The sequence below is a fragment of the Lentinus tigrinus genome, assembly GCF_003813185.1.
Source record: "Lentinus tigrinus ALCF2SS1-7 unplaced genomic scaffold L226scaffold_1, whole genome shotgun sequence".
Lineage (NCBI taxonomy): Eukaryota > Fungi > Basidiomycota > Agaricomycetes > Polyporales > Polyporaceae > Lentinus > Lentinus tigrinus.
The window spans coordinates 2340819-2363294 of NW_027137910.1; the positions used below are offsets into that span (position 1 = coordinate 2340819).

At 55.6% G+C, this 22476-nt stretch overlaps 11 protein-coding genes across 11 annotated transcripts; 6 read left to right on the forward strand and 5 right to left on the reverse strand.

Annotated features, from left to right (window-relative positions):
* Positions 1-69: 69 nt before the first annotated feature.
* L226DRAFT_607580 (imidazole glycerol phosphate synthase HisHF) lies at positions 70-1844 on the reverse strand (the record flags this gene model as incomplete). Its single annotated transcript, XM_067685825.1, has 2 exons — positions 70-1659; positions 1725-1844. The coding sequence occupies 2 exons, from the start codon at positions 1842-1844 to the stop codon at positions 70-72; spliced, it is 1710 nt and encodes a 569-aa protein (XP_067543032.1).
* Positions 1845-2136: 292 nt separating this feature from the next.
* On the forward strand, positions 2137-3561 carry L226DRAFT_451700 (uncharacterized protein; the record flags this gene model as incomplete). Its single annotated transcript, XM_067675030.1, has 2 exons — positions 2137-2469; positions 2521-3561. The coding sequence occupies 2 exons, from the start codon at positions 2137-2139 to the stop codon at positions 3559-3561; spliced, it is 1374 nt and encodes a 457-aa protein (XP_067543033.1).
* Positions 3562-5503: 1942 nt separating this feature from the next.
* Positions 5504-6591, reverse strand: L226DRAFT_607582 (mitochondrial 54S ribosomal protein uL4m). The gene is made up of 3 exons (XM_067685826.1): positions 6521-6591; positions 6312-6468; positions 5504-6265 (listed from the first exon to the last, which is right to left on the reverse strand). The coding sequence occupies exons 1-3, from the start codon at positions 6566-6568 to the stop codon at positions 5577-5579; spliced, it is 894 nt and encodes a 297-aa protein (XP_067543034.1). The 5' UTR covers positions 6569-6591; the 3' UTR covers positions 5504-5576.
* A 110-nt stretch (positions 6592-6701) lies between these two features.
* On the forward strand, positions 6702-7757 carry L226DRAFT_475842 (40S ribosomal protein uS9). Its single transcript, XM_067676687.1, has 3 exons — positions 6702-7006; positions 7073-7452; positions 7514-7757. The coding sequence occupies exons 1-3, from the start codon at positions 6962-6964 to the stop codon at positions 7521-7523; spliced, it is 435 nt and encodes a 144-aa protein (XP_067543035.1). The 5' UTR covers positions 6702-6961; the 3' UTR covers positions 7524-7757.
* A 187-nt stretch (positions 7758-7944) lies between these two features.
* L226DRAFT_27057 (uncharacterized protein) lies at positions 7945-10910 on the forward strand. Its single transcript, XM_067673472.1, has 7 exons — positions 7945-8216; positions 8269-8504; positions 8559-9109; positions 9158-9402; positions 9463-10239; positions 10293-10619; positions 10681-10910. Exons 1-7 carry the CDS (start codon positions 8079-8081, stop codon positions 10816-10818), a joined length of 2412 nt encoding a protein of 803 aa, XP_067543036.1. The 5' UTR covers positions 7945-8078; the 3' UTR covers positions 10819-10910.
* Positions 10911-10968: 58 nt separating this feature from the next.
* L226DRAFT_607584 (uncharacterized protein) lies at positions 10969-11703 on the reverse strand. Its single transcript, XM_067685827.1, has 3 exons — positions 11454-11703; positions 11271-11390; positions 10969-11218 (listed from the first exon to the last, which is right to left on the reverse strand). The coding sequence occupies exons 1-3, from the start codon at positions 11665-11667 to the stop codon at positions 11037-11039; spliced, it is 516 nt and encodes a 171-aa protein (XP_067543037.1). The 5' UTR covers positions 11668-11703; the 3' UTR covers positions 10969-11036.
* A 110-nt stretch (positions 11704-11813) lies between these two features.
* L226DRAFT_528625 (WD40 repeat-like protein) lies at positions 11814-14147 on the forward strand. The gene is made up of 10 exons (XM_067679418.1): positions 11814-11998; positions 12055-12276; positions 12328-12474; positions 12530-12796; positions 12852-12890; positions 12941-13077; positions 13131-13225; positions 13279-13361; positions 13410-13425; positions 13479-14147. The coding sequence occupies exons 1-10, from the start codon at positions 11987-11989 to the stop codon at positions 14039-14041; spliced, it is 1581 nt and encodes a 526-aa protein (XP_067543038.1). The 5' UTR covers positions 11814-11986; the 3' UTR covers positions 14042-14147.
* On the reverse strand, positions 14038-16607 carry L226DRAFT_556272 (uncharacterized protein). The gene is made up of 6 exons (XM_067683119.1): positions 16446-16607; positions 15642-16377; positions 15444-15590; positions 15334-15391; positions 14409-15277; positions 14038-14352 (listed from the first exon to the last, which is right to left on the reverse strand). The coding sequence occupies exons 1-6, from the start codon at positions 16585-16587 to the stop codon at positions 14142-14144; spliced, it is 2163 nt and encodes a 720-aa protein (XP_067543039.1). The 5' UTR covers positions 16588-16607; the 3' UTR covers positions 14038-14141.
* A 433-nt stretch (positions 16608-17040) lies between these two features.
* On the forward strand, positions 17041-17923 carry L226DRAFT_565038 (uncharacterized protein; the record flags this gene model as incomplete). The annotated part of the gene is made up of 2 exons (XM_067683733.1): positions 17041-17124; positions 17180-17923. 2 exons carry the CDS (start codon positions 17041-17043, stop codon positions 17921-17923), a joined length of 828 nt encoding a protein of 275 aa, XP_067543040.1.
* A 285-nt stretch (positions 17924-18208) lies between these two features.
* Positions 18209-19219, reverse strand: L226DRAFT_528628 (nuclear movement protein nudC). Its single transcript, XM_067679419.1, has 6 exons — positions 19052-19219; positions 18795-18989; positions 18596-18740; positions 18523-18544; positions 18452-18469; positions 18209-18404 (listed from the first exon to the last, which is right to left on the reverse strand). Exons 1-6 carry the CDS (start codon positions 19143-19145, stop codon positions 18300-18302), a joined length of 579 nt encoding a protein of 192 aa, XP_067543041.1. The 5' UTR covers positions 19146-19219; the 3' UTR covers positions 18209-18299.
* A 140-nt stretch (positions 19220-19359) lies between these two features.
* Positions 19360-22242, forward strand: L226DRAFT_556275 (uncharacterized protein). The gene is made up of 9 exons (XM_067683120.1): positions 19360-19450; positions 19518-19735; positions 19887-20140; positions 20189-20273; positions 20324-20603; positions 20659-20764; positions 20818-20885; positions 20938-21098; positions 21157-22242. The coding sequence occupies exons 1-9, from the start codon at positions 19418-19420 to the stop codon at positions 22022-22024; spliced, it is 2073 nt and encodes a 690-aa protein (XP_067543042.1). The 5' UTR covers positions 19360-19417; the 3' UTR covers positions 22025-22242.
* Positions 22243-22476: the final 234 nt, after the last annotated feature.

Genomic DNA, 22476 nt, shown 5'->3' on the forward strand with positions numbered 1-22476 from the left:
AGTTAGAGCAAGCTGTGTATAAGGCGATGTCGAGTATACTATACAAGTTGTTGTACCACCAAACGCTCCTCACAACGTCCGCACATTTATACCAGATGCTAGCAGCGTCGTCTTAACCTCGTCTATCCCAACCTCGCGCCGGTGGAAGATGCCGGCAGCAAGGGCAGCCTCAACATTGGTCTTTTGGAAGACCTCGACGAAGTGCTCCGCCTTACCCGCTCCGCTGCTGGCTACAACAGGTATCCGGATGTTTTGCCTCACGAGCGCAACCAGGTCAAGGTCGTAGCCCAGGCCGGTGCCGTCCCGGTCGATGCTGTTCAGCAGAATCTCTCCCGCACCCAACTTTTCTACGCCTCGTACGAGTTGCACGACTGACAGTGGGCGATCCTCCCGTCCGCCGCGCACGGTACACTGATACCACCAAGCCTTGCCCCGCTCCTTCTCTGGTCCGTCGGGCTTGCCGTAAACGAGCTCGTCCTTGTATGGGCCGTCGTAATCAGGCGCAACGTACACTCTCCGTGGATCGACCGAGACGACGACGGCCTGTCGGCCGTAGGCATGAGCGATGGTCTCGATTGCGCTCGTGCCGTCACCCTCCCCGACCCCGTCTGCGCTCGGCCGCTCGCGCATCTTCTCGACTGCAAAGACGGCCTCGGTGGCGATGCTGACCTTGTCTGCGCCGGCACGGAAGTATGCCCCGGCGACCTCGAGGGCGGAGTGGGGCGTGCCATCAGGGTCGACGGTGTCTTTGATCCCACCGCCGATGGTGAGCGGGACGTAGACGGTCTCGGCCGCGGCGCGGACGACGGCGAGCATGGGCTGGTCGAGGAGAGGAGAGTGGCGGAATGAGGTGATGTTCATAAGGCAGAGCTCGTCCGCGCCCTCAACGTAGTACCGCTCGGCGAGCGCGACAGGCTTGCCGAGGTTACGCACTGCGCCCGCGGTGCGTGCCTGTATGCCCTCGACGCCGGCCGTATCGGAGGAATCCACGCGCTCGCGCACGTCATACTGGTCACCCTTCGTCACGACGAGGTCTCCATCATCGTTCGACCGGACGTCCATGCACGCGATTATACGTTTTGTGAAACCATCCTTGGGCTTGGGAGGTCTGGCGACGCGGGGTGTTGGGGGACTGGTGGCACGATCTGCCTCCGGCTGTCGCAGCCACGCATCCAGTACCGTGAGACCAGCCGGTCCGGACTTCTCTGGGTGGAATTGGCAGGCGAAGACGTTGCCTTTGCGGACGGTTGCCAAGAAGACCTCCTGGCCGTATTGCGTGGTGGTGTGGGCCCACTGAGCCACTTCAGCGTTCTCCCACTCGTAAGCCGCGCGGAATGAGTGGACGAAGTAGTACGAGGAGCGCGGATCGAGCCCTTCGTGGGCCCTTTCGTCCGGATCGAGGAACTCGACGGAGTTCCAACCCATGTGCGGCACAGACTTGTCTGCGTTGCTAAAGAGGCCGATGTCGCTCGGAATGATCCCCAGGCCCTTGGATGAGGGGGACTCCAGGGATGATCGGAAGAGGACTTGCATGCCTATGCAGATGCCGAAATACGGTTTCCCCGACGCGATGTATTGGCGAAGCGGCTCGAAGAGGCCGCGTGATATGAGCCCATCGATGGCAGTTTCGAAGGCACCAACGCCAGGGAAAATGAGGCTCTGGTGAGATATGCCAGCACAACGTGAGTCTAGCAGAACGTGCGTTGCAAGTCAAGGGACCTCACCGTAGCTTTCTCGAAATCGGCGGGGGAGGATATCCACTTGAATTCGTGGCCGACTTTCTTGAGGGTATTTGCGAGACTCTGCACGTTACCCGCGCCGTAATCGAGGAGGTAGAGACCCATGGCTGGTGATACAGAACGGTGCAAAGGGAAGACTGGTGTATTCACACATTTTGGGAGAGATTGAGCAGACAAGTCGAGTCAAGCAGAGATAAAAGTGCATCTAATCTAATCTTATCTCAAAGAAGTCGCACCATCTCCGCGCCATAACACAAATTCCGAATTATGCGCACTCTGCATATAACTCGACTCGACTCGGACTGCTAGAGTCAGACGTTACACCCCTTCGCCCTCTCTCCACTTGCCATTCAACACACTTGTTACAATGTCGTCCGCCATCTCCATCCCGAGGACAATGCCCAACCTCAACGCTGTCGCTGCCTCAACGTCCCCGACTACCTCCAGCATCCATGACCGCATGCTCCCTCGCAAGGACTCCCTCCATTTCTCCTCCATCCGTTTGCCCAAGGTCCTGCACCCTGTAGACAACGAGGACCTTCGGCTCCTTCTCCTCGAAAACATCAGCCAGGAGGCTGTTAGGGCTTTCCGCGAGCAGGGCTTTCATGTCGATCATTCGACCAAGGCCATGTCCGAGGATGAGCTCGTTCAAAAGATCGGCTCGTACCATGCCATTGGTATTCGTAGTAAGACCAAGATCACCGAGAGGGTGTTGAAGGCTGCCAGCAAAGTGAGTGCGTTGTCCTTGTGGCTGCCGCATTTTCTGACATGATGCCGGCAGCTCTTGGTTATTGGGTGCTTCTGCATCGGAACGAACCAGGTCGACCTCCTGTCCGCCGCGAAGACCGGTATACCGGTCTTCAACTCCCCCTTCTCCAACTCCCGTTCGGTCGCGGAACTTGTTCTGTCCGAGATCGTTGCCCTCTCGCGCCAGTACTTCCAGCGCGCATTCGAGATGCGTGAGGGGATCTGGAACAAGCAGTCAAAGGGCTGCTGGGAGGTGCGCGGCAAGACGCTCGGTATCGTCGGCTATGGCCACATCGGCTCGCAGCTCTCCGTCCTCGCCGAGGCGTTCGGCATGCGCGTATTGTTCCACGACGTCGTCAACATCATGCCCCTTGGTTCTGCTCACCAGGTCGATTCGCTCTCTACCCTTCTTTCCGAGTCGGACTTCGTGACGCTGCATGTCCCGGAGCTGCCGGAGACGATGAACATGATCTCGACCGAGCAGCTGGCGGAGATGAAGAAGGGCTCGTACCTCATCAACAACGCGCGTGGCAAATGCGTGGATATCCCCGCGCTCGTCGAGGCTCTGAAGTCCGGCCACCTCGCTGGTGCAGCCCTCGATGTCTATCCCGCAGAGCCAGGGGCTAACGGCGCGCCTTTTGATGACCAGCTCAACTCCTGGGCCAGTACCCTTCGCTCTATTCCCAACGTCATTCTCACGCCGCACATCGGCGGTTCGACGGAGGAGGCTCAGCGCATGATTGGACAGGAGGTTTCGTTGGCCCTCACGCGCTACCTCAACTATGGCGCGACTTTGGGTGCTGTCAACTTCCCAGAGGTCGACCTTCGCGCGATCACTCTCGAGGAGCCGAACCACGTTCGTGTGTGCTACGTGCACAACAACATTCCCGGCGTCCTACGCAAGGTCAACGAGGTTCTCTCGCCATACAACGTCTCGAAGCAGTACACGGATTCGAAAGGCGAGATCGCGTACCTCATGGCGGACATCGCGGATGTCAGCCCCTCCGACGTCAATTCGCTGAAGCACCAGATTAGCAAAACGAAGGCGAATATCCTCACACGCCTTCTCGCTTAATGGCCATCATCTCGTGTATCCTCCCCACTGTATTCACCATTCATCTCTTGTCCCCCACGCGGCTCTCTCGCCTCAAAAGCCCGGTCATGGACGGTGCATCTTATTGCCCTTTGCATAGACATGTAGGAACCTCCTGCTTCCATCTTGCACGCCAATGGTGGACCACTCAACTGGTCCTGCCCTTCCCATTCAACTGGCTCCCGTCGTTCAACCACTGTAGATTATAGCACATGTAAGCTCGTTGTAGTAATAGCTGCGTAGGGATGGAAGCAAATCGAATAATGTATTAAAGTGATTCGTGATCAATGAGTCCGAAATCCGAGGGTTAAGCATACAGTAGGGTAGTAGTAGACACAGGTGGCGACAGATGAAATCCTTCAGAATACAGCTGAATAACGCAGGAGACGACCGATCCATCGTCAACTATTCCTCCTCAGGGTCGCCGATGCCACTATTAAGAATGGCGAACGTTGTCTCCGACTCTGGAAGGCAGGGAGAGTCATATATCTTCGCCTGGCGATTTGCTCCCCTGCCCTTCTTGAGCTGCACACTGTAAGATGGAACTGTGAGTGTTTAGGGCAGTCATGAATATACAAGGATCATACCGAGTCGTCGAGGCATGTGCTAGAATGTTTCCTCCGACGGGCTTCTTCTCGTTTGCAGCATAAGGTCCGGCAGCGCCATCCGGATTGGACATAACTTGATTCGTGATAACGACTGCGATACCAAACTGTATGCGGTGTGAGTTCGACATCAATTCCGTGTCGAGCATGACAAACCTCGTCTGCGAGACGTTGTAACGTGCGCAGGAACTTGCCTAAGTGCGCTTGCCTGGCCGAGAGCTCTCCACGTCCATTGAAGTCCGTTCGGTATAGGGCGGTAGCAGAATCCACAATCAGGAGGCAGAACCTGAGAAGATGTCCCCATCAGCGATGCTAAGTTCGTGCATACAGTCAACGATTCAACTCACCGAGACTCTGACATAAGGGCGCTCGCCGCAGTAAGCAGTTGGTTCTGGTGGTCGGCGTTGTATGCGCGGGCGTATGCTACGTTGTCAAGGACTTCCTCCCCACTCAGACCCAACCTCTCTGCGACCGCCAACAGTCGGACTGGACGGAAAGTCCCCTCTGTATCAATATACAGACACTTCCCCTCCCCACCACCCATGTCGACAGGAAGCTGGCAAGTCACGGCGAGCGTGTGGCAGATTTGCGACTTCCCGGTACGGAATTCGCCAAAGAACTCTGTGATCGCACCCGTCTCGATCCCGCCTCCGAACAGTGCATCAAGGTTTTTCGACCCGGTGGTTATATGCACCAGTTCTGCACGGCGGGCATGTACCTCGGTGGCGCTCTGGAATCCAAGGGGGATGATCTTCATGGCTATTGCAAAGCGTCGATATAACAAGTCAAGGCAATAGCGAGTAGATGGGGGACGCACCTTCCGCCAGGATCTTCTCGGCTTTCTGCTCTGATATGCCCTTAATGGTCATCAAGTTCTTCTTCGGAGTATATGCAACCGCCTCTACAGTGTGAAGACCAGCCTCCGTGAGTTTCTTGATGTCCTGTGCGGTGATGCCGCACTCCGCAAGCTTCTCGACTAGGAGTGGTCCGGAAACCTGGTTCTCCTGCTCTTCTTGCTCTTGGGACGGAGAAGGCGAGCTCATAGTAAATGCTTTGTGGAATGAAGAAGTGAAAAAGGGAGAGGGGACCGAGGGTCGAACGCGGCGGGCAGGTCAGGGCGGTGGAGGCAAGAGTCAAGGTCGGCCTCAGCGCGTCGCAATCTTAGTCTACACACCCCACGCGTCCCATCACGTGAACGCGTGTTAACTTCTATTTCGGTCAGTGCCAGTCCGTAAGCAAGGTCAAAACACAGCACTAACAGGTAGTAACTGATTGCACCCTCCAGTGAAAGTCTTACTCGGAGGGATGTGTCTGGAAATCGGAAGGCAGGCCTAGTATAGCGTAAATACTCTCGGGCGGTATTCAGTCAATTAGAATGCGAACATAAAGTAGTTACAGCCCGTACTCGTGCGGGGGTACCGAGGACGGCCGGCCCAACGCACGCTCAAACCACTCCACGGCCTGGAGGTCAAGTACAAGCCGAGGCCATTTGAGTGCACTGTATACGTTCAGCTCCTCGGCAGTCACCATGTCCACCCCGAGTAAGTTGCTGCCGGCCCTCCTTAAGCCGTCCGGTATTTCCTCCTGCCCGGTGACAAACAACGTCCTCTTCCACCCCAGCTCCTCGATACGTCTCTGAAGCTCGGATGTCTTGAAGCCAGGCCATTCCAAGCTTTTGACGACACCGAGCGAGTGCTCCTTCAACCTCGCACTCAGTGCAACCCTCATGCCCATCTGGATGACCTTGCGGTTGAGCTTGGTAGCGAAGTCTCGAGGCTTCGGACCAAACGCTACACCTCCGCCACGTAGCATTGGGCTTTGAGCATCTCCAAGACGTGCCCGGCCAGAGCCCTTCTGGGGCCGTATCTTGTGGCCGGATCCCCGGACTTCGCCACGCGTCTTCGTATTCGCGCTCCCTTGTCGTTGACAATCGAGATGATGGACGACACAGAGGTGCAGAATGTCACGACGGATGGGGTGAGCGAATACATGAGGGTCGAGCTCCACAAGCTCGTCGGAGGGGTCCACATTTTCCTCAGGTCGGATTAGAGAGGACAGTTGGAGGTAGAGCGGACGAGCACCTGTAACAATTAGCCCAGTACAACAAGAGGTCGCGCGGCGACATACCAGCAAAAGCTAATGAAACCGGACCAGACTCATCACTCCCAACTAACGGTGCCGACGTTTGAGAAATGGCCGGAAGGACTTCGCTGGCCAGCAGAGCGTTTTCAGGAGGAGCAGACGCGACTACGGTTGAAAGCCGACGAGAAGCTATTCGGGACGTCTGCCATACCGCGTAAGTTATTGCACAGCCGGTTCAAAACGAGGCGACAAACCTGCCCCAGTGCACGCCTGATAGTAGCCAGCATGGCTGTCGCAGACATGGAGTTGCGAGAGAAGTCTTGGGCGTCTAGTCGCGCGGGGGAACGCGTTACCGTGTGACAGACCATGAAAGGAAGTACGTGACGCGCCCTGGCGCGAGACGCCAGAGCGAAATCCTGCGGTCGGTCAACGCACAAGCCGTTCAGCAAACATCAAACTCCGGAGGGGTGAGTTCGTCCTCATATGCCGTTCTGATGCTCTAGGAGGGTTCTGCCGCACATCTTAGAGGATGTACGAAGGGAGAGCTGTGGGAAAATGGGCGGATCGCGGGTGGATGGCAAGGATTGGTGTTGGATGACCCTCCTGGCACCGACGAATTCCCAAGGAACTCGAGCTCAACTTCCCTTTCTCTCTCAGCCTCTGCCATTCACTCGGCCACCTCGATCTCCATTAAAATGGCTACCGCAACGCAGGCCGTCCAGACCTTCGGCAAAAAGAAGGTATGTACACCTTGCATGCACATCCTGCTCGCGGAGATGTCGACGGTGTCTAATTCTCTGGATTAGACCGCAACCGCCGTTGCGCACGCTAAGGAGGGTCGTGGCCTTATCCACATCAACGGCACCCCCCTCTCACTCCTCAGGCCCGAGATCTTGCGCTTCAAGGTCTACGAGCCCATCCTTGTTGCCGGCGAGGATGCTTTCTCCGCGATTGACATCCGTCTCCGCGTGAAGGGCGGTGGACACACTTCGCAAGTCTACGCTATCCGGCAGGCGATCGCGAAGGCCGTCGTCGCGTACTATGCCAAGTACTTCGATGCTGCCAGCGCCCTTGAGCTCAAGAAGAAGCTTGTTGCGTACGACAGGACGCTCTTGATCGCGGACCCCAGGAGAGCAGAGCCGAAGAAGTTCGGTGGTCACGGTGCTCGTGCCCGCAGGCAGAAGTCGTGCGTACCTTCCGCGTTCTCATATATTGGTGATCGTATCGCTGAGGTACTTGCCCTACAGTTACCGGTGAACGTTTTCGTTTGGTCGTTTTCGTTGCACTGTCATGTTCCATTATTTCTTCCATACGCTATGCGACATGCAGCTCACATGACGGGCACTTATGCTGGTGCAATGAATTGTATGAATACTCCCCCGTGGCCACTCGCCGTCCATGGTGCATGGAGCTCGTGTTGGTGATCGTCGGTCAGTAACGTATAAAAGTATCATTGTTGGACGGTTTAGGCGCCATGAATGATTGAGGGTGAAACTGAAAGAGAACTTGAAGAGAGTGAGGAAACTAGTGGCCAGCCCCGAGGGACTTGATCCCTCGCAGATAGTGAAGCTGACGAGGGTCCTTGATGATAGCATTAAGTAGTTTGACTCATGTGTGCAGTGGATATGACAATGCGGGGCATGTGCAATGCAACGCGAAGCAGTTGCGCTTTGGCCACCAGTGATCTCTTCCAATTGCCACATCGTGACCTGAACCTTGCTCCGTTTCGTGCTCTTATCTCAACGGCGGTCATCCGTCCCTCTATCTCGACCATCGACTCGCGCGGGCTTAGCCGGAGAGACAGCCGAAGCCATGGAAAACCAGCTGGATCCTAACCATCCCCCACCGACGCAGGGGCGGATCTTCGTCAACACCGCTCAGCAGCCTCTCAGAGTCTTCGTGGAGCCTAGTGAGGTTCCCAACCGCACGAAACTCATCCGGACGCTGAAGGTAGGCCTCCAATCTGGCGACGTTTGTTCGTTATTGATGTGTTATGGATTAGACATCGGGCGCATCCACCTGCGAAGACGTCGCCGAAGCAGATATCATCGTGGTCGCACCAGAGACGGCGTCGTCGAAGGAGCTCATCGAGGGTTGGAACGAGAAAGTATTTCTCGACGTGGACTGGGCATACGAGTCGATCCGGCGGGGTAGGGTGTATCTTGAGGACGAGAACTGGGGAGGTTTCAACGTGAACACCAATGCGGGAGCGAGTGGTAGCAACGCGACAATTCACAAGTGAGTAAGATCGTACTCTTGCACTATGCTCTCAGATGCATTAATGCTACAAAGAAGTCCCCTGCCCACCCCTCGAGAGACTCCGTCAGATTCGCAGCCGCAGCAAGAAACAGTCATGCAGCAACAACAGGCACCTCATCCAGAACTCTTGCAGTTTGTCCAGGCAGGATCTCCAGTGCCCGTGTCGCAATTCCCGCAGCAACAACAAATCCCCCAACAAATCCCGAGTGGTGTCCCCATGCAAGGAATCCCTCAGAACTACCCCATCATGGTCCCCGCAACGATGATCGCCCAACTGATGGGAATCACGCAGCAACAAGGTATGCCTCCAGGCATCGGGATGGCGCAGATACCTCAGATGCCAGTGAACATGCTTTCAGCAGGACAAGTGATCCCCCCTGGCTTCATCCCGCAGGCGATCCCCTTCATAGCTCAGCCCGGAATGTTTCCTCAGGGCGGTTTCCCCATGGTTCAACAGGCACAACCGTTCGCATCCCAGCTGATGAATGCCTTTCCTCAACCTATGGATGTCGAATCGCCTGTTGCAGGCAGCAGTCACCATAATTCCTCTTCTCCGGACATGCAGAGGCGCAGCAGTGTAACTGGTCCGTGGTCTCTGATTCCTAAGAGATTCCTCAATTGATGTTCTACAGCATCCTATCGCGGCTCTCCCATGGATGAAGATGAACGACTCGCAACTCCCGAGAGCGAGGGGCGACACCACACGTCGAGGCCGCATGCGCGAGAAGATGAGCGAAATTCTTCCAAACGTCGTCGGGGAGACGGTTGTGAGACCCCGGGCGGGCTGGGCTTGTTCATGAAGCGTCCTGGAGAGCCGTATCTGTTCTTCGTCCAAGTTGAGATTAGGAACCGAGCGAAGATTGCCGATCCCATCAAGGTGCGCTGTCTCTTCTGAATCCTGGCGGTGGCAGCCCATTAATGCCACATATATGCATAGAAACATGGTGGAAAGCTGGTGCCAGATATCAATCAGGCTGACTTTGTGATCTTGGGTCATCCAGCTACTACAAACTTTGAGGAATGGCTGAGGCAATCTGCATACTATGGCAAGCTTCCACTTAAGCCTCAGTGGGTATTCGACTGCCTGGAGGAAGAGGAAATCGTCGACGTCGACGATTACGTGTACGAGGGACTTCGGGTGGAAAGAAAGCGTGGGCGACGGTCTAAAACTGGCCAACGATACATCGTCACTGCGGTGAAGTCAGGTTCCGAGGGTGAGGGTGAAGGCGAAGACGAAGAGGAAGCGGAAGAGAGTGAAGATGAGGACGAGCACGAACGGCGTGGGCTGGTCAAGAAGAAGCGGAAGGTGGAAAATTCAGTGAAGCAGGTGAAAGTCAAGGCTGAGAAGAGGAAGGCTCAGGATGAGAAGAAGGAAAAGAAGGTCAAGAAGGAGAGGATGAAGGAGAAAGGGACGAAGAAGAAGGCCAGCCACAAGACAGTACAAGAAGAGGATGCGACCAAGAGCAACGGCAAGACGAAACCGATACTGAAAGACAAGGGGAAGGCGCCAGCGAAGGCTATGAGCAAGAATCAAGAATCTGTGCCGAGGGGCCCGCCCTCTCCGCCGCCACCTACGATCATCGTCGCGCATTCCACGGGCAAGCACTTCTACACAAAGGAAGATTGCGATTATTGCGACGAGTACATCCCAATCTTGCTGGCCCGTGATTACACCATGAGCAACAGCACCATTGCAGAGAAGTTGCACGCTAAGGTGAGCCACTCGCATGAATACACATGCATCCCAAATTAAATGATATATTGTAGATGCCTCATCATAGTGTGGCTTCGTGGATGACCCACCTCTCTTCTACCTCCCGCCGGGAGAAGCTTGCGCAGCTGAGACGACGAGCGGAGATCCAGCACCGCAAAGTAGCCGCCCAAGCAAACGGACAGCCGTCGACCAGTCATGCCTCTCGCCCTCCATCTACTACGAGTCAACAACCGCTTGCTGTGTCTACACCCACTGCTGGTCGTTTAGGAGCCTCGGACTCAGTCCTTGTGAACCCTCACAAAACCATGGCGGAGTTCTTCGCGAACGGGCGCGCGGATAATCTGGAAGACGCGGCTGTATGGCAGGTAATGGCTCAGGAGGTTCGTCGTCGTCTTTGGGGTTTTTGAAGGAGAAAATCAGTACTGATTCATTTGAACGTAGCACCCGGAACTTGATGCCCAAGGATGGGAGGACTATTGGAGTAAACACAACGACAGCATTGCGACGGAGGTCGCTCGGTTGGCCGGTTTACAATCGTCCGACTGGAATGGCGAAGGACCGAAGGCGGAACCAGAATAATTGACTCTGCGTAGTTTCGGAATTCATCCTCATAGCACTTTGTCGCATGGTCTCTAGCAAGCTGCTCACGATATGCGTCTTCGTTTTCGGTGTACATATTGTATGGCACGTCGTCACTTCGAATCTCTCTTACCTCTTTCCATTAGTACGGTGGATCGGCCAGACATGCAGCACGCGCAGGGTCTATACGAGGAGCCAGCAGGATGACTTTACATGATCTAATCTGCGGGTTCTGTGGATGTAGTAGAGGGAGATGGCCGGGGCTGCTTGAAAAATCGTTTTCTCCTCTCTTCTAAGGATTCCGCCTCTTCGGGTGCTAGACTTCTGCCGTTGTAGTCGAACGTTCCAACAGCTGTTCCCAAGACAGCGCAAGAGGCGAGCGCAATGGGCAAGGAGCGCGCTACCCCCGCACTTCAACCAGCATATTCTACGTGGACGAGGAACGTACGCACCTCGGATTCCAGCCAAGAAGCCCGCCGCGCAACCTCCTGCAGCACCGTTCAAGGGATCGTCAACCTGACGTTGGTTTGCCACGACCGACTCAGTCAACGCGAAGGTCGCGCCCATGGCAGCTAAGGGGTAGTGCAGAACTCAGCCACATGCAAGATGCATCCAGCACGCAGCAGCAAACATACCGAAGAACCCAATCGTGCCGCCTGTACGGGTGAGGAAACCAGCCGCACCGCTCGTATGCGTGCCCAGGGCATTTTGGACGGCGCTGACCAGTGCACCGACGCCAGCAGCCTGGAGGCCGACGGCCGACGCGTACTGAAGGGAAGGCTTGGGGTCGTATGATGGTGTCTCCGGTGTTGCACCAGCTGCAGTGTCGATGTGCTCGGAGGCAGCCATGGTCGGAGGTGACCGGGGCAATGTCGAGTATGAGTGAGAGTTGGACGCGGTTCTCTCCCGGCGTCACTTGCCATGGCGGACGCCGGCGCGCGAGGCTCCGACCAATCGCCCGTGCGCTTTTCCTCATCGTCCTCGCTGACGTCCACGACGCCTCTCGCGTCGTCGACGATATGCAAACAGAGATCCGTGTTGTTCATCTGAAGCCTTCTGTGATCGTCTTCTCATTGCGCCGGTCGAACGCTCTTAAGCCATGAATACTGACGGTCAACGCGAGCCTTGGTTCCGCAGGCCGGCAAGCGAACCGTTCATATTGTCGAGAATGGCCTTCAGTGTCTGTTGCATCTCTCTCTCGAACTTTATGTTAAAGTACTGAAAAAAGATTCATAGAGTGGCACTACATTCCATTCTATGGCCTGTTTCCCGTGGACAGTTGAATCGTGGAATTCACTCTGGGTGTACGGTTACCCCTCCACTAACCCAGAACTGAGAGCCAAGTGGGATACCATGATTCAGCAATGGATAGGAACCATTGCTGTCGGTGGCCACGGGTCCTTCTATATTCTCCCCAAACTCGGGACGGCAAAACCTCTGCATGTCCTTCTGCCCGATGTAAGCTCTCACACGCTGTTCTTGTACGATGCTAAAGACACCAACTCGCAGTGCGACTTAGATGTTCAGAACATTGCATGGGCCATCAAGTCCAATGATCCTGCCAAACCTCTGCTCGTGCTCACTGTTGCTAGTGTAATCGTGATTTTCGACGTTACCAGTGGCTCCATTGTAGGGAGGCTCCGAGGACACGGAGGAGTAAGCTCTCATATCTCCAATCTAATATCATAAGTCTCTCATGATTGCTCTCCAGCCTATCACTTCTCTAGCCGTGCATCCCAGTCAACCCCATCTTTTCTGTACAACTTCGAGGGACTTCACTGCGCGCATCTACGATCTCTCCCTGCAGCCTGTACAAAGTCCGAACAACCCTTGTTGGCTTCCCAATACGACACCAAGTTTGGCTGGCCCTGCCCATGGCCTCCATATGAACGAGTCTGAGGGCGAGGGGATAGGCCAATGCGTAGCCGTCATGGTTGGCGGGCGCTCTGGAGGGCATCAAGGACCCGTACTATGTTGTGTGAGCCCGTTCGTGCCGCCAGAAGCAGTCGAAAAGCTAACGAACATGTCTACAGGCGTTCCACCCTTCCCAGCCTTTGATTGCAACCGGAGGCGTGAGTCTGCCCGTGTATCGCAGTCGCCACAAGACTAAAGTACGCTTCAGATGGACCGTGCTGTCAAGATTTGGCGCATACCGCCATCTGTGTTCGACCCTCCTAAGAATCCCCAAATGGCAAGGGAAGACAAACCTTTATTCAGCACGGATCTATTGCACAAGGCTCGAGTGTGGGCAGTCAACTGGTGCGCATTGCGGCGCCGTGACACAGCTTGTTATTGAGGATGACCCTACACAGGTTAGCAGACGATATCTTGGCATCCTGCAGCGCACCAGCGTTGATGCGACGGACTCCAGACGAGCCAGAAGATACGTATTGGGAAGATGGAACAGGTTAGTGTACGCCGATCTGGTAATAGGCCGACTTGACGAAGAAGGGATCTCAGTCGTTGTATGGCAATGGCTTGGGTTCAATCGTTTCTTCCCGCCTGACAAAATACCGCAGAAGGTGATGAGGGGAACTGCCAGTGTATGTCAGCAGTCTATCTTCTATACTATCCCAACTGACTCGTCGTAGGACTGGCGTAACAGCGGTGAGCGAACGCGCATGCCGCATTACCTTAAAACGTCTAACCTAAGGGTTCAGAATCCTTCAAAACTTTGGCCGCATACCATTTGCCCACAATCGTCAGAAACGTACATATTTATCGTTCGCTCACACACGATCCAATGCTCCTGATACCGATAGGCAAGACCATCCGGATATTCAATATCTCGCTGTTCAAACCACGCGCGCCGCCGAGGTTCCCGCTCGACGACCTTTCCTTAATGTTGACTACGCAGATGACCCTTGGCGACGACAACCTCCATGGGCCCGCACCGGGAAGTCCTGCACACGAGTCTACTACAACAAAGGACGTCGATGTTGGTGGCGACGGTGCCTCAACTCACGCAGGCGACGGTGATGGAGAAAGACAACCGAATGCACGCAATAGCCCAGCGAAGTATCCCCCGCCGGCACCATTAGATGCGTTGTTCGAGAGCGTGGAAGGATGGGAGGTCACTGCGGAGTTGCAACGACGTGAAGGACCTGCCGAGTTGCCCGATATCACCATGTGCGCCATGGGTTTCGAAGGGCTGAGGATTGTTGGGATTGGTCAGAACGGCACGCTATTTGTATGGAAACTGCGAGAGCAATTTCTCTCATAATCTCGTAACCTAACAACGATGCGCCACACTCTATCATATGGCCGCCAATTGCCAGGGATTAACGTACAATGCGTGTACTTTTATGGATATGGTGGCAAGTCTATGCCATTTTCCGTCGCTTTCCAATCCCAGGCTCGTCCATAACTGCGCTCTTGCGCTTGACACTCTCGACGAGACTCTTCAAGTTGGGCTGCTGAGAATCGGTGTCGCTGCGCTTCGTGGTGGTAGTTTCGCGGTTCTTCGATGCTTTCTCCTGCTGTCGACGAGAGCGCTCGTTCAACAGTGCAGCCATGCTCTTCGTCTTCTTGAAGCTGTGGGCCACGCGTTAGAGAAGCTCTTAGCAAGATCATACGAGCGAAGCGCGTACTGAGGGTTGCTTGGATCGATGGCAAAGGTATGATCCTCCAGGACGGCCTTGAACCGATCGTCTTTGACGTCGATCGAGAAGTCCTCTTGCACTTCGTTCTCGCCTTCATCCACTCCGTGGTTGCCCTTCTTGCCCTTCTTGTTTTTACCCTTCTTCTTTTCTGCACGCAAGACCGCCTTCATGTCGAAGTGCTTCACCTCTCCATTCGGATTGTCGGAGGCGGCCAGGAGCGCGAGCTCCTCCGCAGTCGACTCGACACGAGCGGACCTCTCCTCGTCATCGTCGTCCGCCTTACGGCCCTTGCCTTTATCCTTCCTGCCTTTACCCTTTCTTTTCTTCCCCTTCGGCACTTCCTCCTCCGTGTCGCCAGCACTGCCGTCGTCCTCGCTGTCCGCGTCGAAGAAGTCATCGTCGAGACCCTTCTCCGTCGGCTTCTCCAACTTGTCCTCCTGTGCCCGCTCGCGTAGTTCCTGCTTACGCTTTTTCTTCTTCTCGCGCATTTTCCGCTGGTACGTCTCGAGCGTCGTCTCGTCCTGCCCGTCCTTGGCCGCACTCAGCCCTGGGGTGAACGTGATTTCCATGTCGACGTCGTCGTCGTCGTCGTCAGCCTTGCCCTGTCCCCAGCCTTCCGGCATCGCGTCGTCCCCGCCGCCGAGGAGAAGGGCGCGGAGCTTGTCGCGTTCGGCAGCCTTCTTGCTCTTGCTCGTGGATGGGCCTGTGTCTCCTTCGTCTGAATCGGAAGACGAGGCAATGTACGCGCGGAAGTCGTTCTCCTCGATCTCTTTCCGAGTGAGAACACGGCGAGTCACCTGGCTGCGCTCAGGTTCATCTTCGTCCCAAGTCAGTTTGACCTTCGAGTTACGCAGTGCCTGTACGGCGTTGTGAGATGTGTGCTGAGAGGAGAGCGAACACTAGCAAGACTCACGTCCGTCACGAACTCCAGAGGCGTGTAAGGTGCGCTTAGGTGATCTGTGGCTTCATCTCTGCACAGCGGGGTCAATCAATGGTGAGAAGCAGGACAACGAGGGCGCGCACCGGAAGTCGTCGTCGAAGGTCATGTCATCCGGGACGAAACTCAGGTCGAAAACGTTCGCTGATCGCTCCAATTCCGTTCCGTCCAACTCATTGAAGAGATGCGATGCGGCTTCGACAGAATCACATTCGACGATAGCGTAGTAGTATCTACAGAGGTCTAAATGAGGAGTGTTCCCGACTCGGGAGAGGCTAACATACCGTAGTCGCTCGAGCTGATACTTCCGAAGTGCCTCTTCATCGTAGTCTTCGCCTTCCCCGACCTCGTAGACCGTCCGCTCGTTGATCTCCTCTGGATTCAAGTCCCGCTTCTTGAAGACCTCAGGAGGCGGCCCCTCCTTCTCCTCCCTCGCCATCCGCTCCTTCCCGAACTCGCTGGGGTAGACTCGGACACTGAGGACCTTGCCGCGCACTTGCGGAACGGACCGGCTCTTGGAAGTGCCGCTATCCTTCGAGTCTGATGCAACAGGCACGCCGGTTGGGGAGACGAGGGACGAGAAGATTTTGTACAGATGGATGGCACGTACATGATCCCAGTCAAGATTGACGACGGCGATGCGGCGAGTGCGCTGAACCTGAGAGTCTTGATCTGCCTCCGGATTGGCCTTGGCATATGCCGCAGCCTGTGCATCCAAGTCGGCGTATGTATCTTCGTCAAGGTCAACTTCCGCCGTCTCATCAGGCACAGGTATAGGTTGGGTGACATCGCGCCCAAGAGTGATGATTCCACCGGTGTCACTGTCATCATCGCTCTGGGCGCCCGCAGGACGATCGTCTTCCTCGTCCGAGGACTCGAGGAGGACTTCACCGCGAGCGTAGTCTGGTCCGGGCTTGAACTCTAGTTGAGCTTCCTCTTCTTCCTCGAGGCGGTAGAACCTCTTCAGGCTTTCTTGCTCGTGATCGTCCGCGAGGGGGCGGCCATACTTGTCAACACGGGCTGATCATTTCCGTGCGTGAGCGAGACAGTGTGGGCAGTGTGAACGCCGCGCGGGCTGGTCGGCGTACCTCTGTCCTTCTTGCCCTTCTTCTTGGGCTTGTCGTCGAAGATGTCCTTGAATCGCTCGTCAACAACGACCTTGTTCTTGTCCTTCTTGATGCGCCTGAAGCGGGGGTCTGTCTTCAGACGGGCGAAACGGGGGTCGGACATGGTGGAGGCAGAGAGCAGGACGGTATCCTGCAGCCAATCAGCGCGGGCGATGGGCAAATTCTGGGAGCGTGACGCACGATGAGAGGGTGTGACCGTGACACGCTGCCGTATATGGGAGGTCGTAAATAGACCGGGAGAGAGGCCGGAGAGTTGCCTGGAGACGGGGCGTATCAATTGATACGGCAGGACGCCAGATGGACGCTGACAGGCACAGCGTTCGGGGTGTCCAGGCTCTCTTAAGTATACGCCCTCCTCTCTCTCCTCCTTCATTCCCCTTTCTCGTTCCCTTCTCGTGAGTACGCCCGTATGCCCCAGGCCGCCCCGCTCTCATTGCATCCATGTTTCCGAACAGATTCCACCTCGCGCTAGGCCGCAGGACGACGCATTTCATCGGTTGAACCGAATCCACGCCAGAGCACCTTCCTTCAGCACTCGTACTTCGTTCACGTCGACATGTTCTCCCAGCTTCTCACCGTCGCCGTCGCGGTGGCCTTCGTTGGCCAGACCGTTGCCCGCCCTATGCCCATGCCTTTGCGTGTAAGTACAGCTTTTGATCGACATCTGTGGACGGTTGATTGAGGCGTATCTCCAGCGCGAACTCGACAGCCGCCAGGTCGGCTCGTTCGAGACCATCCAGGCGTACAGGCGGGCTCCTGCTCCTGCGGTTAACACCATGCCTGTTGACGTGCCCACGATGTCTCAGGACGGTACCATCGTCCTTTTCAAGAACCCCGAAGCTAAGCAGAAACGTTCCCCCGAGCCTGAGGTGAACACCATGCCGGTCGATGTGCCGACGATGTCCCAGGACGGCAAGATTGTCCTTTTCAACAACCCCGAAGCCAAGCAGAAGCGCGAGCCTCTCCCAGAGGTCAACACCATGCCGGTTGACGTCCCTACGATGTCGCAGGATGGTACGATCGTACTCTTCAAGAACCCGGAGGCCAAGCAGAAGCGTGCTCAGCCTGCAATTAACACCATGCCCGTCGATGTCCCTACCATGGCACCCGACGGCAACATTGTTCTGTTCGAGAACAAGGCTGCCAAGCAGAAACGTGCGCCCGCTATCAACACTATGCCCGTCGACGTCCCCACTATGGCACCCGACGGTAACATCGTCCTGTTCGAGAACAAGGCTGCCAAGCAGAAACGTGCGCCCGCTATCAACACTATGCCCGTCGACGTCCCCACTATGGCACCCGACGGTAACATCGTTCTCTTCGAGAACAAGGCTGCCAAGCAGAGGCGCGCTCAGCCTGCAATCAACACGATGCCCGTTGACGTCCCCACTATGGCTCCGGATGGTAACATCGTTCTTTTCGAGAACAAGGGCAACTAAGGTACGAGCTCTGCATCACGTCTTCATTCGCTGGCCTTATTGATGTTCACAGTCGACAGTGTGCGGTCTGGCGGGGTGCAAGTCGGATAGTACTTGGTTTCGCACGGACACGGACGATGTGCTATGTGCTACTGGCTGTATTAGATTTGCGTACTTTGTATCCTGCCCATAGCCCCATCCTTCGCTTGCGGAGGAGTTACGTTCATTCTGGAATCCATGATTGGTTCGAGATCGGGAACTAGCGGTTGCATCTTGAAGATCCTTCCGACTGTGAGACGTATCTTGGCACGCCGTAGAGCAAAGGATACAGAGGGTGTGTGTGTTATATACAACGTTTGTGAGTAGATACAACATTTTGTTTCATCTTCCACATAGTTTATGAGATCTTCGCCTGCGAGAAGTCCAACTCCGGATGCGCCGCTTGGAACTTCTTGAGGGCTTCCGCCTTCTTGAGTTCATCGGACGTGGGCTTGCCCATTTGCTGGGGGACATGAGTACATTATTTGTACCTGGATGGGGCCACCGCACCTTCTGCTGATTGTCGAACTGAAAGGAGCGTCAACACTGTGATTCCGGCTATACAGCGTAGCTAGACTCACCATCATCTTCTCCACCATCGCTCTTGAGGAAGAAGATGAGTTCTACCTGCGACTCTGAGCACGAACCACATACCTCGTCTCTCCGTCTAGGTCGCTGAGCTTGCTGTTCTCCGGTTGAATCTTCGTCGTGTCTATCTTCGGATGGTGGGTTAAGACGTTCTCCCACCACTGCTGCTGGTTGAGCTTCTCAAGATGGACGAGGACAGTCTCCTGGTCCTCTAAAGATCGGATGAGCACATAATTTAATATATAGCATCATGCCATATACGTACCGAGCGTCCAGGTGCTGTCATCGACCTTGATTTCCTTGCAGAGCTCTCCAGCCATGATGGGCTCCTTCCCCTTGAGCCCTACGCTGAGCTTCTTCTTCTGGATTACAACATTGAGGTCGCGCCCTCGAGTGCCCTTAGGTACCGACACTGTAACGTCAACATCCCCAAGCTGCTGGGTCCACTTGTATGGTAGGGCTGTGGAACAAACCGTCCAGTCTATACAGTGCGTACTCAAATGCTCGATCGGAGGACCGCACCAGCCTGTTCGGCCGCTTCGCGTGCACGATCGGCCTTGTCGCGTGCTTCCCTCTCTTCGGGAGAGAGCTTGTCGTAGTCGTCGTTGGAGGACATCACGAGCGATGCGTGCTCGCAGAGATGAATTCGAGACCGTGAGGGAAGTTGTAGCGGGAAGCTAATAAAACACCTTTAAGCGGGTCTTAAGCTTGGTTCGGAGACGCTCTCGAATGCGCGCGCCTAGACAGCGCGTCATGGCCCATGTGACACTAGGCTTTCTCCGGCGTTTCTCACGACCAGCTCGCCTAAGCCCCGTTTCTGTCGTCCACCACAGCGTCGCGGCCGTTCCTCTCATCATCTCCTACCCATCCGGTGTGCCGACCCTTCCTATGGCGAACAACGATGTGTGGGATGACTTTGAGGTGAGCATCATGCGCATGAACCAGCGTCATTGTTTATTTAGACGGGCGTGCGCGAACCCGGCAACAGACGTTCCGACATAACTTGAAGTACTTCAAAGTCGACCATCTGAAGCAAGTTGTCGCCGGCTTCAACGAAGATTGCGGCAGCAACCTCACCAAGTCCGGCAAGAAGGCCGATCTTATCGACAGGATTTACAACGAGCTGCGGAGTTGGCGACTGAGGAACGAAGTCGATCGGTGGTTGAAAGGAAAGGCCCTCGCTGAGCGCGTGCGCCGGACAGGAACGTGAGTAGAACTCGATCTATGCTGCACCCCTCTGCCCACATCTCGTCCTTTGTCTTGCTGCCTTGTTTTCGTCTGGGTCTGATCGCTGCAATGCGCCCAGGCGGCTGAGCAGACGCCATGTTATTGATCCTTACTGACCGCTTTCGCACAGCTTTACCGTGTTGGTCGCGGAGCCTCCCCCACCTCGCAGTTACCAGCCCATAGATCCTGCTGTTCCCTATTCACCTGGTTATCTCATCCCACGCTACAACCCTTACGCCCCTCCACGACGACCGACGCAGTCCACCCCTGCTGCATCCTCTTCCTCTTCCGCCGCCCCATCCGCTCCAATGCCCCTCATCCGGTTCAAGTACTCTCCTTTCTTCAAAGCTGACAGCCTTGTTTCCAAAGTTGTGGAGTGTCCAGGTGCGTCTAGCATACGAATTTGTTGACTTTGGCTCACAGTGCTCGCAGAATCCACGACCTCGATGGATCGTCGGTCGCAATCAGTGACCTTTGTTATGACCAGCGACATATTGAACAAGCTGAACAGCCAGACGTACGTCCGCTTTAAACTCTATTGAGCCTATGCTGATATTGGTGGTGCAGTCCGAGGTATCAGCTGCGGCTATATTGCACGTCTTCTACATACTATACACCTCCGGGGCAATTCATCAGTCCGACATCAACTGCCTGTCCGATTGAGTTCCCGCCGACCTGTGAAGTGCGAGTCAACGGTACACAGCTCAATGCAAACCTCAAGGGTCTAAAGAAGAAGCCCGGGACCGCGCCACCGCCTGACTTGGCGAAGGTCGTTCGCATGACCCAGAGCTCGACGAACCGAGTTGAGATCATCTATGTCAACAGCCAGCAGCCCACACCTCCGAAGGTTGGTACTTGTTCTTTGAAGTACTATGTGAAGCCGAACTGACAGTCGTGCTCAGAAATACTATCTGGTGGTCATGCTAGTCGAGGTTACCACGGTAGATCAGCTGGTTGATCGACTTCGGAAGGGCAAGTACAAGCGGCGAGAAGACATCTTGGCGGACAGTAAGTATATCTCATATGAGATCTTACAGTTTTGGCTGAGTCCGTTCAATAAGTGAACAAGAGCGCGTCCGAAGACGACGACATCGTCGCGGGACACCAGAAGATGTCCCTAAAGTGTCCAGTGAGTGACGGCGTCTAGACTGGCTGTGGGCCTCGTCTGACCGACCGTGTAGTTGAGTTACATGCGGATCCAAACACCTTGCCGCTCAAGCAGTTGCGTGCATCCTCAATGCTTCGATGCGATGTCGTGGTTCTCCGTCATGGAACAGACTACGACATGGATGTGTCCTGTATGCGAGAAAGTCCTCAATGTGGAAGACTTGATGATCGACGGGTTAGCAACCTCGAATGTTCTGCGTATGTCTGCGGGATTACTGACGTTTGTACCGCAGTTACTTTGACGATATCCTGAAACAGACGCCCGAAGATGTTGAGGACGTCATCGTGGAAGCGGACGGACAGTGGCATACTGAGGACAACAAGTATGGGTCGGCGGAGTGGAAAGCTGCCCATCCAGTTGGGCCGCCACCGAAGCCAGCTTCTCCTGCCAAACGTGCTCCCTCTCCTATGAAACCTGCCGCGAACGGGGTTGACGGGAAGGACAAACCTAGGCTAACCACACCGATTGAGATATCGGACGACGAGGATGAGGACGAGGGTCGGGTCAAGAGGGAACTCTCTCCATCCACTGATGGTTTGATCCCTCGTGCGAGCCGCTCTGCAGGAGGCTCTCAGCCAACACGCTCCCATACGGAGGCTCCTGACATCATTGACCTGACGCTGAGCGACGACGACGAACCTCCGCCACCACCACGACCTTCGGTGCCTGCCGCACCCACCGCCGCAAAGCGGAAGGAAACGCATGACCTGCCGTCGCCTACGGAGCAGATATGGAAGAAGTCTCGTACTGACAGCGGCTCTTCACCCTCGTCTGCGTTCAGCGACCTCGTCAACAGCAGCACGCTCCGTATGGTCGACGAAGTGGCAGCCTCTCGCAGATTGGCACCTCTCCCATCCTCATCACAGCCACGCTATCCGTCTTCGTCGCAGCCGGGATCGTATCGCGGTGCTAGCTCTGGGTCGCACTCATACAGCACAGGAAGTGCCCCGCTTCCGCAGCCCCCCAGCGGGCCCTCTCTTCCTCAACGTCCGGCGACGTCGTCGCACGATGCGTACCGAAACACGTTGCCGCCGCTTCAACCATCCGTATCACAACGCGGGAACGGGGCGGGAAGCTCTTCACCTCAGCATTGGCGGTGACGAGGTGGTTGACATTGTTTGATGAGTATCTTGCGTGGTCGTCGGCACCAGGTTGTACCATGGGTAACTTAGAATATATCGTAGTGCAGTAGTCTCTCTATGGTCGATGTAATGTCCAGGAAGAAGTTCGTTTTGTGTTCGCTATTTGACATGCTATTGGAGCTTGGTTGTAAGGGGTATCATACGTGGACTGGAATGAGAGAGCTCTGTCGGTGTGCTGTTCCGTCGGACGCGTTGCGCCTGTGGCCCTGTGCAGCGTGCGCTGTGGATGATGCGAGATGTCCTTCGGCCAACCGAAGGCCGGGCGCTCCGGTGAGGTACTCGCAACTTCGGAAGGGATATGATTGGTCCAGCAAAAATTTGACGGCCCGGCAGGTCGGCCGGACTCGGAGTCGGAAATCCCGGCGCTATCCGAAAACGTACTTAGACGTTCGCACGCGAGCGTTTTTGCA

What these genes read in the sequence shown, in the direction of transcription:
- L226DRAFT_27057 (XM_067673472.1), top strand. Translation starts at nt 8,079, where the DNA reads ATGGAAAACCAGCTGGATCCTAACCATCCCCCACCGACGCAGGGGCGG. An exon ending in AGCAACGCGACAATTCACAA is followed by an intron (nt 8,505 to 8,558) that starts GTGAGTAAGATC and finishes AATGCTACAAAG; the next exon opens with AAGTCCCCTGCCCACCCCTC. An exon ending in CAGAGAAGTTGCACGCTAAG is followed by an intron (nt 10,240 to 10,292) that starts GTGAGCCACTCG and finishes GATATATTGTAG; the next exon opens with ATGCCTCATCATAGTGTGGC.
- L226DRAFT_607584 (XM_067685827.1), bottom strand. Translation starts at nt 11,667, where the DNA reads ATGGCTGCCTCCGAGCACATCGACACTGCAGCTGGTGCAACACCGGAG. An exon ending in CGGCACGATTGGGTTCTTCG is followed by an intron (nt 11,391 to 11,453) that starts GTATGTTTGCTG and finishes ACTACCCCTTAG; the next exon opens with CTGCCATGGGCGCGACCTTC. An exon ending in CTTCTTGGCTGGAATCCGAG is followed by an intron (nt 11,219 to 11,270) that starts GTGCGTACGTTC and finishes GTGCGGGGGTAG; the next exon opens with CGCGCTCCTTGCCCATTGCG.
- L226DRAFT_528625 (XM_067679418.1), top strand. An exon ending in TGCATGTCCTTCTGCCCGAT is followed by an intron (nt 12,277 to 12,327) that starts GTAAGCTCTCAC and finishes ACCAACTCGCAG; the next exon opens with TGCGACTTAGATGTTCAGAA. An exon ending in GTATTGGGAAGATGGAACAG is followed by an intron (nt 13,226 to 13,278) that starts GTTAGTGTACGC and finishes AAGGGATCTCAG; the next exon opens with TCGTTGTATGGCAATGGCTT.
- L226DRAFT_556272 (XM_067683119.1), bottom strand. Translation starts at nt 16,587, where the DNA reads ATGTCCGACCCCCGTTTCGCCCGTCTGAAGACAGACCCCCGCTTCAGG. An exon ending in GAAGGGCAAGAAGGACAGAG is followed by an intron (nt 16,378 to 16,445) that starts GTACGCCGACCA and finishes GGAAATGATCAG; the next exon opens with CCCGTGTTGACAAGTATGGC. An exon ending in ACCTTCGACGACGACTTCCG is followed by an intron (nt 15,392 to 15,443) that starts GTGCGCGCCCTC and finishes CCCGCTGTGCAG; the next exon opens with AGATGAAGCCACAGATCACC.
- L226DRAFT_607582 (XM_067685826.1), bottom strand. Translation starts at nt 6,568, where the DNA reads ATGTCTGCGACAGCCATGCTGGCTACTATCAGGCGTGCACTGGGGCAG. An exon ending in TCAGGCGTGCACTGGGGCAG is followed by an intron (nt 6,469 to 6,520) that starts GTTTGTCGCCTC and finishes GCGGTATGGCAG; the next exon opens with ACGTCCCGAATAGCTTCTCG. An exon ending in GGTTTCATTAGCTTTTGCTG is followed by an intron (nt 6,266 to 6,311) that starts GTATGTCGCCGC and finishes TAATTGTTACAG; the next exon opens with GTGCTCGTCCGCTCTACCTC.
- L226DRAFT_528628 (XM_067679419.1), bottom strand. Translation starts at nt 19,145, where the DNA reads ATGTCCTCCAACGACGACTACGACAAGCTCTCTCCCGAAGAGAGGGAA. An exon ending in TGACAGCACCTGGACGCTCG is followed by an intron (nt 18,741 to 18,794) that starts GTACGTATATGG and finishes TCCGATCTTTAG; the next exon opens with AGGACCAGGAGACTGTCCTC. An exon ending in GACCTAGACGGAGAGACGAG is followed by an intron (nt 18,545 to 18,595) that starts GTATGTGGTTCG and finishes TTCTTCCTCAAG; the next exon opens with AGCGATGGTGGAGAAGATGA.
- L226DRAFT_556275 (XM_067683120.1), top strand. Translation starts at nt 19,418, where the DNA reads ATGGCGAACAACGATGTGTGGGATGACTTTGAG. An exon ending in AGAAGACATCTTGGCGGACA is followed by an intron (nt 20,765 to 20,817) that starts GTAAGTATATCT and finishes CCGTTCAATAAG; the next exon opens with TGAACAAGAGCGCGTCCGAA. An exon ending in AGATGTCCCTAAAGTGTCCA is followed by an intron (nt 20,886 to 20,937) that starts GTGAGTGACGGC and finishes CCGACCGTGTAG; the next exon opens with TTGAGTTACATGCGGATCCA.
- L226DRAFT_475842 (XM_067676687.1), top strand. Translation starts at nt 6,962, where the DNA reads ATGGCTACCGCAACGCAGGCCGTCCAGACCTTCGGCAAAAAGAAG. An exon ending in AGACCTTCGGCAAAAAGAAG is followed by an intron (nt 7,007 to 7,072) that starts GTATGTACACCT and finishes TCTCTGGATTAG; the next exon opens with ACCGCAACCGCCGTTGCGCA.